The sequence below is a fragment of the Haliaeetus leucocephalus genome, unplaced genomic scaffold (genome assembly GCF_000737465.1).
Source record: "Haliaeetus leucocephalus isolate CR32 unplaced genomic scaffold, Haliaeetus_leucocephalus-4.0 Scaffold656, whole genome shotgun sequence".
NCBI lineage: Eukaryota > Metazoa > Chordata > Aves > Accipitriformes > Accipitridae > Haliaeetus > Haliaeetus leucocephalus.
The window spans coordinates 14049971-14070168 of record NW_010973092.1 but is presented as its reverse complement, the minus strand read 5'-3'; the positions used below and the strand labels follow the sequence as shown (position 1 = coordinate 14070168).

Genomic DNA, 20198 nt, shown 5'->3' with positions numbered 1-20198 from the left:
TCTCAGAGGAGACCCTTTCTATAGATTTAAATGTCATGAGGAATCTGATCCACAGAAAGCCCTGACGCCACTCAGGGTCTTAATATTTCATGTCAAATTCAACTTTATGAAAAAGTAATATGACAGCTAATTAGAGCTCTAGATTTTATTAAGCTGTGATGCTCTGTTTGCTGTTAGTTTGCCTTGCTTGTCTTTCCTTACGTCTGCAGATAACGCATTCTGCCAGGTACCAGTATGTCTTTGCTGATTTATATCAAAAGACACATAAAGATCCTTACCTGCTGAGGAATGCAAAGCCATAAATCTTCCAGTGTTTTAAACAGTGTTTGAATATTGTGTTTATACGGGTGGTTTTTTTTCTGAAAATGTAATTTTCTTTGAAACAAATGAAATGGCTGATTATAGTAACTATGTTACAAGGTAGGTTATATTAACAAGGCAATATTTAACATTTAAGGATTTTGTTCTATTAATACAGCCCATTTTTTTACAATAGATATCATGAAGATAGGAGCACAACAAAGAATCAGACAAATTATTTTCAATGAAAGTATCATCAGTAACTGAAAATTCAATATTCCAACAGGAGTCATGCAGCTCATTTGTTTTGTTACTTCAGTCACTTGTTCTACAATACTTTTGTATTAGTTGTGTAAATGTCCTAATCTGTTTTCTCACTGATTTATGCAACTAAAATAGCAAAAAAAAATTAAAATATTCTATATAAGCATACACTCCTGAATTAAACACATATATTCGTGTACCAATGAGTAACATCTGCTCCTCCAATATTTATTCTGCTGAATCTCTAGTCTGTGAATGTTCATAATAAACAATTAGCCAAGTTTAAAAGTCTCTTTCAAGATCTCTCTCAAAAAACCCCCAACCAACCAAATGTGCTTCCTCACAGAAGCAGCTGACATGATAACTCATAGGAAACGGAAAACTTTCTTCCTCTAAATGTCCTCCACAATTTCTTGATGCACATGTGATTTACAGACCAGGTGTGATCCCAGACCAAGGGGAGTCAGGGTGATGTCTCTCTATTGCATTCAGGGAGGCACGGATCAGGATTGCACACTCCTAACACAACTGTCAATCCTTCCCCCAAAACAAATCAATTTTTTCCATTGACTAAGAAGTAAAAATAATGTTTCTATTTATAAAAAATAGGGAAATGATAGGAGGCAAAAGAAAGGAAAGAAAAAGTCCTGTAGTGATTTATTTGGTGATGATCACAGAGCAGTCCTCCTGAAGTTGAGGAGCAATATACTTTGGAAAGTGTCAGATACAGTAGCCACAAGATTTTTTTTCCTACATTTATACTGAGGCATCCACATTTTCTCTTGCTCAAACACTAGAAAATTAATTGCCTTCCCTTAAAAAAAAATACATATCTTCTTTCTGCTTAGTTGCACAAGTCAAAATTTCAGTAAAGTTTTTAATTACTAATAGCATTAAATATCATCCAGCATGTCAGAAGTAGTATTTAGGTACTCAATGTCTAAGTAATTACTGTTTATGTGTAGAAATGCTGGTGTGCGAGCACATGAGGAAACTCTTTTGGAATCATTACTTACTATTCTAAATAATAAGAATTTCTAACAGGCTAAAAAAAACCCATATAGTGACCAAGGTCGACACAGTATGACCTGTTGGGATGGATATTAAGTGGTATTACCTTTTCAGGAACGACGCTTTTGCCATCCCATGCATAGCCTCTCTTTGTGAAGTAATTCACTGTTGCAAATTCGATGAGTGCAGAAAACACAAAGGCATAGCACACTGCTATAAACCAATCCATAGCAGTGGCATAGGCCACCTTGGGGAGCGAATTCCTTGCGCTGATGCTCAGAGTAGTCATTGTCAGGACAGTTGTCACCCCTGCAAAGCAAACAAATTTAGTGTCTTTAGAGCAGAGGCTGTATTTTGTACTTCATTTCTTAACTGTTACAATAGATGGGAAAGCCTTGTCTTCACCCTTAATTCCTATAAGCTTCTCCACTTCAGTTGCTAATTGAGGATATCAGTTTTCAGGTTCTGTGGAAATTGCAGGATCTTCAAAACACCTTTTATACCTTTATTCTTTGACGTTGTTGTAATCGAATAAAGTTGGAATGGTAATAATATTTTGAGTTGTGGATACTACTTTATGCTTCCTGGTATTTGGAGAATCATTGTTGCGGTTCCTTATTCATGCCCTACAAGTTGTCCTACAGATGTAACAACTTAACATTTTTAGTTCTTTCTTGCAACAGTTCTAAGATATTTAGCTGGAAAACTAAAAAACTTGTTTTCATTCAGCTGATTTGTATCAATATTTGCTCCTTCAAATGTATACTCAAATGTACTAAGCTTTAGGTGATATTACATTTATTTGAATTGATAATTTTACAGATCTCTGTCCCTTTATTCACTAATGCCCTGAAAATAGCAAAGAATTTATGCAAGAACCACTATAATGTAATTTGCATTTCTGATATCAGAGCTTCTCACTGCTGATCAACCTTGTCCCTTAACTGGCCATCGAGAGAAAGCAGGACTGTATTGAACTCACTCTGCTTGCAGCTGCTTGAAAAAAAATCTACAAGTGCAGGCTTAGACATTTACGTCAAATCACACGTCCACAAGTTACCTTGACAACTGCAATGTCACGTATTGAATGTGTCTTGCGAGTTCATCTTCGCTGCACTGAGTGTTAGTGAAAATGTGCAGTGGTCTAAAATAGGCCAAGTAACGAACAATGTATTTATGTGCTGGTGTAAAGAGCTTGAATTATTAGTGCCTAATGAGGAAGGAATTTCTCTTCCCTAAGACAGCCTAATCTTGTCTTTGACTCATTACGAGCGAGCTTATGTTTCTCTTACACAGTAGCAAAACAGGATTTATAGTTTTTATTATCTGTGGCACTAAGTGGACTAAAAGATTTAAGTTGTGCTTTTGTATGCACCTACATCATGCAAAATTTTCTGAAACGTTGTTTCACTGCCATTAAGAAATGAAAAAGCTATCTTGATACATAATGATGGAGTCAACAGAAGACTATTTACTAAAGAAGTGTCTTCTGAAAGGAAAACTTTCAGAAATGTGTGGGTTCTCAAGCCTGTGAAGATAGCAGCTTGAACATTGTGTGGTATTATATATTAGTCATTGTGAGACTAGGAAATTTTGTTCTCCATCTAGGGACAATGAAGTACAGCATTTCAAACTGATGATCTGACATTTCTTTTTAAATGGCATGTGTAAAAAGAGGTAAAATAGTTACGATTTCAATAGCTTTGACTACAGAGGCTCATAAAAGTCCCAGGTTAATTCTCAGTGAAGTTGATGATAAAAATTCAGATCTAATTTTAGATGTTAATCTAAACAATATTATGTAAATCAAATTTAATTATACTGTGGTCTAAACCATTCTTCTGTAAATGCACATCTGTACAGCAACAGAAAGCCTCTACTTGGTTCGTGAGGTCTAAGGCTATGCAAGTTGTGATTCATTTCCAGAGGCACTGGGAAACTAAAGCACAGCTGTGAAGAGTGCCAGAAAAGGTCAATAAAAATAGCTCTTGTTCAACAAGAGTTTCAGAGTCTGCATTTCTCAGCATCAGGCCTTGTGACTCTCTGGCTTTGCTATGTCCAGTGTAAATGGCTAAATTCTCTTCAGCAAAGCAGGAGGGTCCATGGCGTCCTGCCCCAGCTGTGCCCTGAGGCAGGGAAATGAGTGTAAAAGCCAACTTGGCTGTGTGTTCTTCCACCTCCTCCTGCCAAAGGTGTTCAGGTGTCTCATTGGAACATCACAAAAAAGACTAGGTCACATAGTAGAAATCTCAGGTTCTATTTTCCTTAACTGAAGAGTTGTTACTTTTTTTTTTTTTTAAATTATGTACTTGACTTGGATTAATATCTCCAAAGAATATGCTAGTTGTTTGTTTCTAATTTTAAGATAAGCATTTGCAAGCTGTGGTTAAAACACTAGGGACCAACTGTATAAACTTAGAGTCCTTTAGATTGCCTTCTTACTACATTCGTTGAGTGCATCCATTCACCACTGTAAGCACAATAAATTGTCACTGATTTGAACAGGAGACCTTTAGCAGCAGCCTTACCAAGGGACTGATGAAAGAGATTTTTAAGATAAGAATTTTCAAAGGGCCTAAGGATGTCAAATGACCAACACCCATTGATTAAAGCCTTTTTGACAATCCCCACCATGAATGTCATTGCCGTGGTCAGAAATGTTTTATTCATATACTTATTGTTTTGGAAAAGTTGAACCATAATAGATTGCTTAAGAAATGTTCAGGTCTCTTTTTACAGTCAGTTTAGAAGCTTTGGACCTTAAATCAGTTTCTGCCACATCTTTGCAACGAAATGTGTTAACTATTGTGTACTGCACTGTGTCCAAGCTCGTGTTGTTCTCCAATATCGTGTTAACGCATAACTAGTTTTACCATAAAATTTCTTAAACTTGTTTGCCTTATGATTGCCAAGTGGTTTGTAGGTCTTGCTTACCAAATACAGTTCTTGCTGGAACAGATTCTCTGTTAAGCCAGAAGGACACCTGTGACAGTATCACTGTCATGATGCATGGCAGGTAAGTCTGGATGACAAAGTAACCAATCTTTCTCTTCAAATGAAAATGTGTAGTCATAACAACATATTCCCCTAAAAACAAGAAGAAAAGGAACATTAAAGCTTTTATCAATATACAAATTAGAGAGCTTTATAGAAAGTATTTTTTCATTATATTCACCCCTACTATAAAAAAGAGTCCTCAGATCAAATTGGGTCAGCTCTGAAGAAAACATTTAATAAAGCAGGTTCTGAAGTTCCACTAATAATACACAACTAGACAGTTCTGGGAAATGCTAATTAAATTTATATCTTTTCATCTCTGCTGAGTAGTGAATGAATGTCTATGTTTACTGGTGGCTGTTTAGGCCTCTTGTGAAAGGTCTTATTCCATTAGAAGATGGAAAACCACCACAATATACACACGTAAACATCATACAAAGACTAAATCAAGACAGGCACTCAGAACTGTTTCAGTCGGGCCAGGCTCAAGATGTAATTGTTGATGTGATTGTGTCTGCATTACCACTGTCTGTGCTTTACGTACTCTGAAGATTAAGTGTTCCTGTTCTACTAACTCAGTACTTTACTAAATGATTATTCTCTCCTGAAGTAAATGGACAGTGCAAGAATAACACAGAACACTTACATTAGCACTAACTTTTTGGGTGCTATAGAAACATGTGAGCTGGGTATTCTAATTGCACTTGAAAGGAATCTTATGTATTTATATAACTCTATAAACCCTTCCTTCCAGAGCACAGCAAATAATGCCTTGTTTTCAGATCATTACTTACATCGTTGAAAATGGATTTTGAAAAACAGTAGATTCTCAAAAGATTGGAAAACCTATTGTTGTGACTTTTTTTTGGATTAGATTGATTCTTCTTGTTATGCAATAAACTTTATCTTAGAAAAGAAACAAGTGGACATGTAACTGAATGGAAACCTCTGTCTAGATTAGAGATGACACGAAATTACTGTTGTTCTATTTTAAAATGTAGGCAGCTAGAAAGAGAAAGTTGCTCTTGTACAGGAAAAGCTTAAATTGGATTGAAAAACTATGTCTAGACATTGACTGCTTATGCACCGAGCACGTCAAATGCCCTTTTCTTTAATTCAGAGTCTAGAAGAACATTCATTTGAACAATCTTGCTCAATGTATAACCCTGAGGAAAGCTTATAAATAAGATGTGACAATACTCCTGGTATGTTTCAATATAAAAGACAGTAGCAAAGGGGGAAAAGAGAATCAATTCTAAATTGAGAGGTGAAGTAAAGGATACACAAGGAAAGTTTTTTTTGAAAATAGGACTGGCAGAAGGATTAGAGTGGGCATTATTACTTAAATTTTGCCCACCTTTCTTTAACTTTCACTGAAACAAACTTCTTTTCCTCTGTACCAGGGATTATGATCTTATGAAGGGTGTCAGCCTTGGCTAGAAAAGCCAATAATTTAATTTTATCTACTAAAATATGATGTGGGAAGCTATTTTAATGCAATCAGATACAGAATACTTACAACGGTATGTCAGAATTAATTCAGTGATTGTAGATGGCAAGCTAAGAATACAGAGTGAACACACCACTGTACTCTGAAGCTTTATTTAGCTGCTTAAATTATCAAAGTATTTTTAACCTCTGGAAAATGAGAACAAGATTCAAAGCATAAAGGCAATTAAAAAGACAGGGATTACTCTCATCTGTTAAGCATTGCAGCAGGTCTGAGCTAGAAGTCAGCTAAAGGTAATGCCATGAGGAGTGAATTGGGCAAAGCATAGGCCTAGAAAAAAGGCCTACAGTTCAGTTACAAGGCAAAACCATGTCTGTAAGTCTCCAAAGTACCAACGGACTGCAGTTATTTATTAGAAGATAGCACATCTTTGACAAGATTTATTTAAATAACTGCAAGACATGAAAGTACTCCAGTTATTTACTGAATCTTTAGCTTCCCACATTTTATGGCTTGCTTTAATAGAAAAGCATAGCCACATTCATGACAGCTGCTGACCACTAACTTCCCAGCAATTCCTCTGTAATTCTGTTTTCGAAGGTTTGTAATTCAGCCATAAAATTCCCTACAAGCTAAATTTTCACATAGCTCTTGAGCAAAGTATTTCCTGTATTTAGTGTCTGATTGCTAGGCTTTCACAAATTGTGGCACAAGTTGTAGCTCATGCATCTTACATTCTTTTATTCTCTTATCCAAAGAAGTTAGAAAGAAAGGTCTTTCTTTTTAGCTTCCTTGGAGTTCCTAAAGTTTTCTATGAATAACTGTGTTGAGCAGATAAATTTGTTTTTAATTTTATTTATTCCATGAATTTTAAATTAGTTTGTATGTATTACACAATATGAAGCATTTAAAAGTGGTCACACAACTCCTTCATCGATATTAATGTTTCAAATGACTGTCCACATTTGAATACTTCCAGTGCTCTGGAAGAGTTTGTGCCTGTGCTCAACACTTCTGTAGCTACAGTTTTTAACCAGTCCTTAATTCTACAGTGTATTACAATAATGGAGCCAAATGCTCAGGTGGTATAAACTAACATGTGTCCCTAGAAAAAATAGGCGATAATTCAGTAAAGTTACATCAAACCTATTACTCAGTGTTCTGTAAACTATTTGTAATAAACCCAGTGTATCAGGTGAGCACCAAAAATTAATGTGCATCACATCAGACATAAAGTTAGGAGTGGGGACTAACCTTTAGCTATAATAATACTTTTTCTTTCACTGTAGGTAGGAAGTAAGGCTTTCCTTGCCATCAGTTTAAAACAAAGTATTTCTCATTTACTGCTTATGCCACGTAACCTAACAGAAAAACGTAAAAACAGCGTCCTCTCAGCACATTTACAGAACATCAGAAAAAAAATAATAGTATTGTGAGTGTAAATCCTGATGATTCTCAGTGCAAAGCAATGTTTTCAAGGTGGCAAAATAAGTCCATGTAAATAGAAACTTGCAGGAGCCTTTTAAGCATCTGTTAAGGAAGAAAATTAACTCTATCCCAGCCAAAACCAGGACAAAGGTGCTTACAAAAAAGATAATTTTAAACTCTTTCTGAGTCAGTATGAGTCAGTTGTTGGAGAGGGACAGGAATTTTACATACAAGTAAAAAAATGGATGACTGGACTCTCTGCTTAAGCAAAATAGCAGCAACAATAATTATTTCATTTACTGAATACTATCTTTAAGGCTGTAGTACCTGCACATTCCATTGCCAGCATAGATGAATAACTATACTATAAAAAAGTTTTAGTCTTTCAATATTCTCTTGTCACAAAAAAAATCAATATTGGTAGTTATCTTGTTCTAGATTCAGAAATAATGATAGCAGATGGCCTACTGGCAAAGAAAGAAAGGGGGGAAAAAAAAAGGACTTCATGGATTCACCAAATAATTGAATAGTTTTGAGAATGTTTAGAGTAACCCAGTTACACCCTAATTCTTGGAAAATACATCTCTGGAATTCCAGACAACTAAAAATATCATCTTAAAATTGCCTAAGATGATGTAGATTCCTCTAATGATCCACAGAATCAGCTGCACAAGAGCTTCATTTTCTTCCCTAATAAAGGTGCTGGGAACTCTTAAGTGAGGATTGCCTTCAATTCCTTTTGTCGTTTTGTCAGATGAGTCATCATCCACAACTCTGAAAGTAGGGAGGGATTTCATAATTTTCATTACATATGTCATATCTTAAAATAGAGATGATCAGAGGACAAAGATATGCTGGAGGATTCTGTTGAGACTAGCTGCCCACCTACCTGAATGGGTAGAAAAGTGATTATTAACCAATTCTGACCCCCACCATTATTTTGGGGAAGGCGAAGCATTTTCCTTTCCAAAGCAAATCAAGAAGAATTTTTCCTTGAGACATTGAATTTGCAAGAAACAGATGTGTTTCTTCCACCACTGTATATTCTTATCAGGTAGTAACTAAAGAGGATTGCAAGTTTGGTACTGAAAAGATTCTTTAATGGGCTTATTTTTAGTCTTGCTAACCATTGTATTTAACCATCTTTGCAATGTTTTTCTGTATCTAGACAATAGCATCTTTATTTCAGCAAATACTTACTGTATTTAACTTTATAGACAGGCATGGTAAAGTGTTTCTTCAGGTAGAAAAATGAGGCAGAATTCAAACCTATGAAATATCATGGGCAAAACAAAATATTTTTTTGTTTCTTCATGTAAATGCATGAAGAATTTTTATGCTGCTTATGTTTGCCTTCAGTTCTGTTTAAAAATATATTATCTGCCTTTCTTAACAATTCATAGGGTGCTTCTCACATTGCTATCTAATAACCCTGAGCTATATCTGGTATTATCTATTTGGGTTAGATATGTTCCCAAGCTTATGAGTCTCTTCTGATTATCCTGCTGCCCTTATAATGCATCCAGCAAGCAGAGAATTGGCAATGAGCGCAAAAGGGCAGGCACACAGGTTGGCAAGGTCTCTCTGAGTGAGTAGCTTTGGAACAGAAAGAGCAAAGAGCTCGAGATCCTTGCAGTGCCTCACAAATCCTATTGACTCTTCAGCACAAGGGCAGCTGGGGTGAATTATTGGCTCCACAAAAGTCAATGGCAACATTTCTAGCTGTGGCCAGGCCAAGAGTTCTCCCCTTTTCTTTTTACTTGTCTGATGCATGCCTCTGTGCTCAATAATGAAAGCAGTGAATCTATGGGAGCAGTTGTGTTGATATTGTTCTTATGCAAAGTCCTTATTACTGCCATCGCACTTCTTTTATGATTATATCAACTAAACAGAAGCTTCCAAGCAGTAACCTGAATATCAGTCCACTAGAAACTTTTTCTGTGAGAAATTTTGTTGGCTTAATAGAGCATATGAATATATTTTGGCAAGCTAAAGACATGAATTAGGGTTCACCTTAAAGTGACTCACTTTTCCTTAAATGTTCATTGACTTTACAAATGACATATTAGATGGCATAGTAGAACGTTTGGTTTATGCAGGTATAAGCATACTTCTCTAGTTCAGTCACAGCTTTGAGCACATTCAAAGCAATACAGCTACTTCTTCTAATGCAGTGCTTCTTTTGGTCCATTGAACAGTCAATCTAGTCAACACTTTGAGCTCTTGTTCATGCCCAATGCTCAGTTTCTTACTGTATTTAGGTCTTCATGCCCCTTCCAAATTATTTAAAAAAAAAAATAATTACATGTTGAAACAAACACTGCAAAGTGAAAAAGCAAAGGTTTTTAGCCAGCTTCAAGGTTGCAGGTATATAATACTATAAATGTCACCTATATTTCTGCATCTCATTAATAGTTTTGGAGTTAGAGCTGGTGCTAACATTGAGACACCTAAATCCTGTTTGGATGTTCCAGATGGTTTTTATTTTGATTACATATTTTCTTCACTTTCTAAATACCTCATTGAGAGACTATATGCTTGCTTTTAGCAACTTGTTTCACTGCCTCCAGGAATAAGATCTTTGAGGATTCATATTCTTATACTATTTTTTTAAGCTTATATACTAAGTAGGTATACTAATAAGGATATGACGAGTGCTTTTTTATAATGTAAATTACGTTTTTTTCTGGCTAGATCTGTCACTATAAGAAGGTTTTTAATTGTTCAAATATTTTACCCACCAGTTGAAGTAGGAAAATAATCCCAGGATAATAATCCCATGACTCTCTTTTCAGAGTCATGTTTTCCTAATCTGAACCTGATATGTTGCAATTTACCTCTGTCACTCTTTCGTCTTTGTATTTTTTTCCTGCTCTAAATTATGTCTTGGCAGTTAAATATGACCCTTCCCAAAAAAACTTTTTCACGGACCTGTACTGGACTGAACAATTCCCGAGTCCACAGTTTGTCCAAGCAGATCGTACTGGTTCAATCGAGAGCCATCTTCAGCCACAACCACTGACCTTGCTGGTTCCCGTGTCCATTCATACACAACCTCTGCTCTGGTGTAAGCATCTAATTTAAAAGAAACACACCGCATTTCAGCTTTGCACCTTCTATTGCCATATGGCTTTATCAGAACAATGTTTTGAGCAGTAGTTTGAATATTAAATTCTCCTTAATTATCTGTAGAAACCCACAACTAGCTTACTGGAACTTTTTATCCATGGGAAATACAACTGATTTTATAGGTCTATCCACACAATGATTAGCTAAATATCTGCTGCAGGGCTGGATTAAAGTTGGTCCTCAATGGCATGAAAATCTTTCTCTCCCCTACATGGCTTCTACCTGTGTAAAATCTGAGTAACCAGAAGTGAGAGCGACATGTGGAATTACATAGTCATGCGAGAACTCCAACTCTTTTTCTAACTTTCAACTACTATCAAGAAAGATGAGTTGCAGTCTTTCAATTTGTCATAGTGTGGTGTTGTCTGGGCCACTGTAAGAAAATAAGTCCTCCTAAGAGTGGCTTCAGTGATCTTATCAGCAGCAGCCTGGCTAGAGCTCTCTATTTGGTTATCCCCCCCTCACACTGTCCTTGCTGTATAACAGGCATAGCAGACATTTCTGAGGCTGCCTAGGCTTGAGTGAGCTTAAATCACAACTTATCTATTTTTTTGCTTTGGTTATTACTGGGAAATGCTCACACTCCAATTCACATTTATTTGAGTCTTGAACAAAGCAAGAAAAACACTGTGGGCTCTCCAAACCTAAGTAGTCTAGTATGTTATATAAATAATTCAGTAGCATACTACATATGTCATCCAGGTGTTTTGTGCTGTTATTAGTATGTTATTTATATTATTTCAGGAATCAAACTATATATAAATATTTTTAATCTTAGTCCCGTAGTAAAATTCTTCATCATTTTGCGTAGTCTGGAGTCTGACAGCTCTTGCTCTGAGAAGTTAGGGTGGGAATTAGTTGTTTACATAGAGGTACCTAGTGCCATTCTTCACACCTGAGTATCCAAGACATGTATGGGACTGCATGTGTGATCAGAACCTACATAAATCTTGCACCCACCAAAGGCAGCTGGAAGCCAGATGAGACATCTTAGGGCATATAAAACGGCACTAGACTCCTACCTACAGGATGAGATTTTCCCTTTTTTCAGGACTGGCAAGCAGGAAAGGAAAAGGAGGAATGTGATTCACTTGACCTCATTTGTGAGTTAGTAATTTTATCTTATCAATGTAAGAGGTAACAGCAATCGAAGAGGTGGTGTCGGATGCAGTATGCTGGTAAATTAATCGCGTGGCATTTGATCCTGCATTATTGAAGCAGAAGGGTGCTTTTACCCTCAGACTTCTTATTCCCCAAGCACTGTAACATACACATTGCTTTTGAGAATCAATGGTAAATGGAAATCTACATCTTAATAATTCTGACCTTAAAAATAATGGTCACAGTAAGTACAAGAATTGGCTTACTAATCTAGTCACATAAAGAAAGAGTGGCAATAATAATATTAATTTTCAAGCATTCAATTTGTTCTGGAGCATGAGGGTAGTTTGGAAGAGAGAGGACTGATTTTCTGAGCTGCTGAGAACCACTGGATTGGGTCAGGGGGAAGGGAGTACACTCATCAGTGCTGGAAAGGAGCTTGCCCTGCCCTCTGACTGCCAGATTCGGTGCTCTGTTCAGCTTCCATCCTCAGCTTCCAGTTCAGATATTGCTTAAGTAGCAACACAGCCTTTTGCTCCTATCACTGCTGCTTTCCAGAGTGGCCTTAGTTTTAAACCGACAATCAGATTTTTGTGGCAAGAGTTGAGGAGAGCATCTGCCTTTCTGGTTTTGTTTTGCCAACATATGGCTTTTTGTTGTTCCAGAATCTCTTTAGCATTTGTCACATTGAATTTGCATTGGAATAACCTCTAGCTTAAGCTGCTATTTTGGCAAATCACTTTAGCCTTGGAGCTGGGTCAAACATTTATTGGCCTCTACAGGATGGGCAGAGTCCACAGGAGACATGCAACTCCTTCAGCATGAGGCTTTTCTGAATCCAGCTCCAACAAGTGATGAGTGACAGTGGAGGACATGGAGAAACTCTTATCCAATTTAATCCAAAACAAACAGAGCTGGGCAAACACCACCTTGGGGAGCTACTAAGTGTAATATTGTAGTCTGCACTTAAAGCATGGCTTTCATGACAATTAAATGTCTTTTTCAGTAATTTTTTCAGTCCATTAAGATGATTATAATGAATTGCTTTAGTTGTTTGACAGAATGTCCCCAATGTATTTAAATGTGATTCCCACTGAAAAAGTTGCAGTTAAATATAATAACTTCTTTTCTACGTACAACAGTGAGTCCCATTTTCATATCTTGCTTGGGTCCAGCCATTTATCCCACGGCAGATATTTCTATTTATATCAATAACTAAATATTGAGATGAATATTCTATAATCTGATAATTATGACATATAATCTGATGGGAAGGAGGGGAGAGTGAATATTCCCCATGCAGTGTTTGCAGTAAAACCATGTTACAGAAGGAGCTCCTCCCCATGAGGATCCCAGATTAGAAGCTCATCTGAATTCGGTAGGGAAATGCAAAGTTTCCCTGAAAACTCCTTGATTTTGTCTCACGGCCCTTCCCAGCATTTGGAGTTACTTGTTTTGCTAGGTCCCATTTAGGACAACTGGCATGATAGCCAGTTAGTGTTCAAAACAAAAAAATAATGAAAATAGCCTGTAAAAGATGACAGACCACGCCTGCACTCTGAACTTAGAATGCCAGTTATCACCTCTGACTTTAGTGTAAGAAATGGTGTTTCAATCAGAAATATCACTGATTTATTTTCTTTGTTAATTTAAGAAAATTATGGATATTATGATTTTTTTTTTTGCAGGATAAAAAGAAAACCAATTTAGATACAAAAGATATGCAGATACACTTGCATGTCTTTTTGCTGTCTTGTTTTTACCTTGTGGTGTGGTTCTGGAGTTCAAATCCATATTATCTATCTCTTTTCATTCATAATTTCTGCATCTCTTAATCATTTAATTGAGGCAAGATCCTGAGTAATCTGGAAAGCCGTGCACTTAGTGAACGAAGAGTACACTAATCTGGGACACAGTGGGCCAGAGAGAACTCAATGTGGGAAAAAAATAGGAACAATTTTTTGACTAGGGAATATCTGGTGTTTAGGCTGTGGCTCAGTGAGGCACAGATGTGGTGATAGGTGTCTTATCAGGTCTATAAAAATTCAGTGTAGTAGTTCACATTTGTTCAGAAACTGTTGATGGTTTAACTTTGAATTAACAGCTTTTATGCACGATTAGCTATCTTCCTACCTCCCAGATCCAGCCTGCAGTCTGTGTAAACACTTTAATGTGCATTTCAAAAGAAATTCAATCCTGTGACCACTCCTGATCTAACTGGGATCTCAGGTGCACAGGTCTCCTTTTATTAATCAAGAATATACTGCAGCTATTTGCCCTATTATTAGATGGAGTAAGGCTTCCCCCCAACCCCCTTCTGTTTCACAGGAGATTTGGAAAGATTTATTGGAAGTCCTGTAAGGAAACTTAATATTCAAGGAGCAAACTATTCTTGTCAGTTATATTCCAAGTTTGTATGAACTTTGTGTTCTCTAAATCTTATCTAGGAGGCTAGTAGCTCTTTAAAGACAAAACAACAGTCCCTTCTCATAGTAAACATAGAGCTATTCAGCCCAAAGTAAATTATCACTCTGTCTGCTACCATGTGAAGAATGAATTGGGTGTTCTGTTTGTTGACTTCTAAAATTGATCAAGCCACTAAGTACCCACTATCAGTGAAACAACCCATTTCTACTAGAAAAAAATAGCCATTGAGGAAACAATTTGTACACTATTACATCTTCCACGCATTTTTTCTTCCATATTTGTGTTGAACCAACTGGAGTAAAATAGCTCTTCTGTTTTTTTTTACTTAAAGAGCTGAAGGGGAGCTATATTTAATTTTTTAAAATATTACGTTCAGCTAAGTTTGAATATATCAGTGTCAGGTTGGTTGCTATTCAAATTAAACTTTGGGGGGAAAGTCTCAATTTACAGAAAGCTTTGTCAGTTATTACACTGATTTCAATTACATTACATTTTGTCCAGTATGTTCTCTAATCTAAGGTTACAAATGCTGAACGTGTGGGACTCCATTGTGAGATTTTTCACTTCTAGAAATGTTGCATGATTGTAATATGAATATTTTATAATTTTAGGCAAAATTTTGCTCTAAACATGCCAAGAGTATGGTAGAGGAATTGTTTTCACCTAAAACCAATTCAGTCGTCCGTGGTCTGTATTACTTTTCTCTAACATTGATTTGGGGTCTTAACAAAACAAAGCAACTATAGGATTAACAACATTTTCTATGTGACAAACTACTTTTCTAGATGTTCAGAGCACTGTCATTTTTCTCTTTTGTGAATGTCCAGGCACGACATTGGAGGGTATTTAAGACACATCGAAGAGGTTCATTATATTAAATATAAATATATATAAGAATAAAAATACAACCCTGCCAAAAAAGTGAAAAATACACAAGATTAAAACCTTGAGGTTTTCTCAGTTGCAAAATACTTTTGTAAAGTGGCCTAAAAAGGGAGAAACCTCAATTTAAAATAAACTTACAGCTTCCAAATTTCAAGGGGCAAGCATGTGCATCCATAGGAAAGTCTTCTAAATGCATTGGACATTCTGCTCTCACAGTCAATCTATAATGGATTAATGAGCAAAAGGACACATTTATTCTAGTTTCATAGAAATAGCAAATAGACTTCTATTAAGACACATAGAATAAGTATAGCATAATATCTGTTATGTGATTAATTAGCAGCTAGAACTGGACCTGAATTGTCTGGCTGGGGGTGCTGACAGGCCTGTGTAGACACAGCAGTGTGACTGGCTCTGCCCCTAGACCGTGTTTCACTGTACAGCAGAGACATGCTCAGACTTCTAACTTGGAGTGAGGGTTAAATCTATTAGCAACTGAAATTGCTTCCTTGGTGCCATTGTTAAATTGGCCCACTCTGGATGCTCAGACATTTGCTGAAATCATTTCATTGCTATCAGCTTGGGTGCAAACGTGTTTCTCAATAAAAGAGATTAAATAAACTAGAAACATTCACATACCAGACATCAGCAAGGAATGAACAATAATACTTGAATACTGGACAGAAGATTGCATTAAGGCACTTGCGAAGGTGAGCAAATAGAAATGGTTATGGTCAAAAAAAAAGACATACGTGAACAATGTGCTGCCAAGATAGTGTTCTTGTGGATTAAATCCCTAAGAGCCAAGCATTTAGGAAGACAAGAAAAATTGACTTGGACTTGTGTAACTACCAGCCAAGCAGATTCCACCCTAGCCTAGGCAGTCTTGAAAAATGTTGCGGAATAAATTGAACATATTTGACAGGCTCCCAAAAGCCTGGAGACTTGGTTTTGTCCAAATACTTGTACTGCTTTTAAAAACATCTTTAAAATTGTTAAAAGAAAACTCAGTGTTTGCCTATGTACTGAGCTATCCATCTTGACTTTAAGTCAACAGAATCGCTTTATACCTTGTTTGATTCCATGGGAGACATAAGCAGCAGATGTGTAGCTCTGTAGAGATGACATACCATTTTTTTTCATTGTTTAATTTGCAGTCTTTTAATCCAGAATGTTTCCATGACTGTGTATCATAGTTATTTCAAAAGGATTTAACTCCTCTGCTGACAACTGGATAGCTAAAGTTCAGTTATCCATGAAGAGAATAATATATTTCCAGTAAGAGTGGTGCCAGCACAAAAATATTTTTTTTCCTAACTTTCCAATGCTTTAGTGAATTGTTTTTCTTGTTATGAATGGAATAAGAAATGTCTATTTTTAGACTGTCAAGAAATATCAAGAATGGGCAATGAATTCCATGCGCATCTGCTAGTTCTTAGAATCTGCTTTCTATAGGATCCAAAGATTAAAGATCCCTTGTACACGATCTAGTAGTCTAGAATATATTAAACTTTCATGCGTTGTTATACTTTGCTGATGGAATCCTTGAAAGCAATTCCAAATTAAGGTCCTCTGCAAACTGATGGATTCCTAACACTATAGGGACCTTTTTAAAATCAAGCATTAAGACACATCTAGGGGGAATGTGAAGGTAGCACAGCAGGAGGGGAAAAAAATAAACACTGCAAATGCCTCAGTTTGTCCGTCATTCCATGGCCTATTGTGAAAATAATTACTAAGCAGAAATCAAATTATGCTCAGAAAGGAACCTGTTTCTGTTTGGAAAATATGATGCTTTAACAAGTTAAATTGTCAAACTAAATGAAGGATATAATATTTTAGGGCTCACCTCATTGTGTATAGCAATGTCCCATCCTCTGTAATTCGTAATAGTTTATTTGGCATCGTCATGTTATGAGCCACTGACTTCTTTCCATTGTGGAAAAAGGTATCAGGTGTCCAAATTTTGCTGGCCATTAAATTATTTAACCGGAGAACAGTCATAGGTCCTTTGAATTTTAATCTCTCATCTTTCCAGCTTTGACGGAAAAATACATCTATAGTGTATTCCTACATCAATTCAGAAAAAAGGGAAACACTTATGATGCCATATGTTGCAATATGAGAACTTGAAAAGTATATTCTTACCATTCCCTAGAAGCAAGATGACTATTAATGAAATAGTAATTATCAGAACGTTTATTCTCTATATTACTTACAATGTACCTGAAGCTGGTTATTAAACAGTTACAATATCGTTACTGTGTTCAACAGAATAAATGTTAGGGAGAATAGTATATCAAAAGTTAGACAAGAATTTGAGATATAATGTAGTGGAAACAACACAATTCACCCTTTTCTCACTTTTCCTTCACCTTCCATAAAACTGTAATTTGAAGCTGTGGATATGTAGCCAGTATGCGTAGCACGGGAAGATTATGTCTCAGAATAAAACAAGCCTAGTGAGACAGGGTCTTACTAGAGCCTTTTGTTCTAAGTGTCTCATTAGCATAAACATGTAGCCAACCTGCAAAAAGTTCACAGTTCACTAAAATTACGTGGTCTGATTTACAAGACGAGGAATGGCTCACTGGGCCAAATCATTGGCCTACAGAGAGCACAAGCAGAGGACAGCTTTGACCCATGAGTTATAGCTTGGTTATACAAGGACTGGGCCAATAGGGAAGAGATGCAGTGGCTGACTCATTGTACATGGGGAGAATCAAAATAACCAACACTCACTACGAAATGAAAGAATTATTTGTTACAAAGCAACAGGAACAAAGTTAAGAGGGAGAGGGTGAAATTAGGAAAAATATGTTTGAGTATTATATGTAAAATATAGATGTATGTGGAGTGAAAGTGTGAAAAATTCCTGTGGATGCAGTATAGTATAATATTTTCCCAGGGAAAAACTCCACTCCAGCATGAAAGTTCAGTATGGGATTATCCTGTCCCTTCGATCATTCATGGCTATGATATTGTGATAAACATCAAAAGCAGCTATCCAAACACTGTTCAAAATTACCATTTGGCTGAGAAACTGAACCTTTGCTGAAGTCTCCTGCCAATAGAGATGGCAAATCCTAAAATAAAGGGAATTCCTGTGTGTGAAGGCACACACAGCTATAAGGAAAAGAGCTGCCCCAAGGAATATGTTAGTAAACATTCTGGAACGAGTGTGCAAAATCTCTCTGGGGCAGACTTCCTTAGACCTTCTTTTAACAAATGGCAACACTCCGTACAACATAAGCAAGTGTGAGCTGTTTATTCCTCGCGCAACTATCAGCAAGTAAGAATGGTGATTCTTATTGGTGGTGTGTTTTTCCTGGTTTTAGGGCATGAAATCCCTAAATAAATTTCTTGTGGACATGGAAATGTTGTAGTTCCATGGGGTGTTCTTACTTTGGGTTTGTTTGGGCTTGGGCTTTTTTCTTGGTTTTGGTTTTTGTTTGGTTTGGTTTTTTACATCCCAGACCTGTGAGTCATTTTGGTGCATACTTAATTGTATTTCCATGGTTTTTTAATCATGTGCTCAGTGAGCTGCTGAAGTGTGGATTTGTTCAGTCCCAGTGACAGCAGTTCTGCACTTATAGCCAAGTACTTGCTTCAGAATTGTGCTGGGTTGGGGCCTTAGGTTGAACTGTGTGCAAAATCTTGTCCCAGGTGTGCAGCAGAGCACGAGAGAAAGAGATTTAAAAGGCAGTAGATGGCATTAAAATATTGGATTTGTTCCATGTTTTACTAACTCCAAAGAAAATTTCCTCCTACACACATGGGAAAGGTAAAAGACATGCCCAGAAGGTGACATCAGTTCAGTGTGCATGTAAGCCATTCCCTTTTTATCTCTTTCAACTGCAAAGGAGGAGGTGAGTGGGAGGTGGTACAGGTTGAGAGAAGGGAGTCTGGTTCTTCACTTTATGCGAACACAAGGTTCTTACGCTGGAAAGGAACAAGAATTCTGAGAGATTTGATAAGGGACCTGACGGCATAAGATAAAATTCAATTAAAAAGTAGCTGACAGGTCATGCCTGGCACAGACTGAATCTTTCTCTATCCCAGGCTGTTGCACCATATAAGATGAATTCATTTTGGCTGAGATGTCTCAGCTCTTTAGCATTCACTACCCACTTTAACATGTACAATAATTCTCCTCAAATGAATCCTGACAGACAGCTGATCTTTAAGATCAAATCATCAGATACTCTGATTAGGGCTTCTTCTACAGGAGTGTGCCATACAGAACAAAGGAACAGAAAGATTTTCTCCAAACCAGGTACTACAGCAGTGGTCTATGCGCAAACGTATGAGTGAGATGAAATTTGGAATAAATTCTCCACACTGGAGGCTCTCCAGTCCTTAGTGTGCAGTGAAAGAAAGAAGAGTCCTATCTGCACTTTGGCAATAAGTTGTATGGTATTGAATAGTTATTAACACTTTGACTTAAATGTTCTCTAATTTGCTCATCTGATACCTCTCCCTGGAGACTGTTTATTCACAGGGTAGACCACACTGTGGTTGGTCTACATCAGACAAGGTGCTGTACAGGAGGGTAGCGAGATAGAAATTTGTTCCTGAAGAGCTTACAGTACAGAAGCAGTGGGAATGAAGGTTTACTAGAAAAAAATATTCTGTCTTTATGAAAAAAGTTAATTTTAAAATGCTTCTTATTCCAAATAATATACATCAAAAATTTCACAAAAATGATAGTCATACAAGAATAGCCAGTTATCTGTTGATTAGTTCAATCCACCATCTGAGAGAACATGCCTGAAAACCTACAAAATTATTCCAAAAAAAGATGTTTTTATTTTAAAAAGTGCTTTTTTCCTGTTTAATTTTATTCACAAGTTTAAGAACAAGCCAAGACATTCTCTTTATAGAATAACAGGTTATATCTATGCTGCTCTTAAAAGAGTGTATTGAGAGTGGGTAGGAACACCATGTACTCCCTGATATATCAACCTACTATCTATATAACTGCCTCATTGGATTCCTGCAAACAGATGGTCTAGGTATGCTGATGTCTCACTGTGACTGTAGTTTCGTAACATATGGCATCAGCTGGAATAGCTCGTTGCCAGTTCCCAGCCATCAGTCCTGGGCTCAGAGAGCAGCGCATCGTTCCCTCAGTGTGCCAGTACAGCTGCTTGCGAGGCCTCCCTGTGACCAAATCTCACGCTCCTGTCTACGCTTACTGTAAATC

General features: G+C 36.8%; 1 protein-coding gene across 1 annotated transcript in view; it reads right to left on the bottom strand.

Moving 5' to 3' along the window:
- Window positions 1–20198, bottom strand: part of GABRA1 (gamma-aminobutyric acid (GABA) A receptor, alpha 1) — a 41514-nt gene that overhangs the window by 4630 nt on the left and 16686 nt on the right. The window contains exons 4-8 of the mRNA XM_010579121.1: window positions 16842–17062; window positions 15131–15213; window positions 10382–10525; window positions 4510–4662; window positions 1682–1884 (exon numbers count right to left, since the gene is read on the bottom strand). Of these exons, the coding sequence (XP_010577423.1) occupies window positions 1682–1884; window positions 4510–4662; window positions 10382–10525; window positions 15131–15213; window positions 16842–17062 (804 nt within the window). The remainder of the gene's footprint in view (window positions 1–1681; window positions 1885–4509; window positions 4663–10381; window positions 10526–15130; window positions 15214–16841; window positions 17063–20198) is intronic.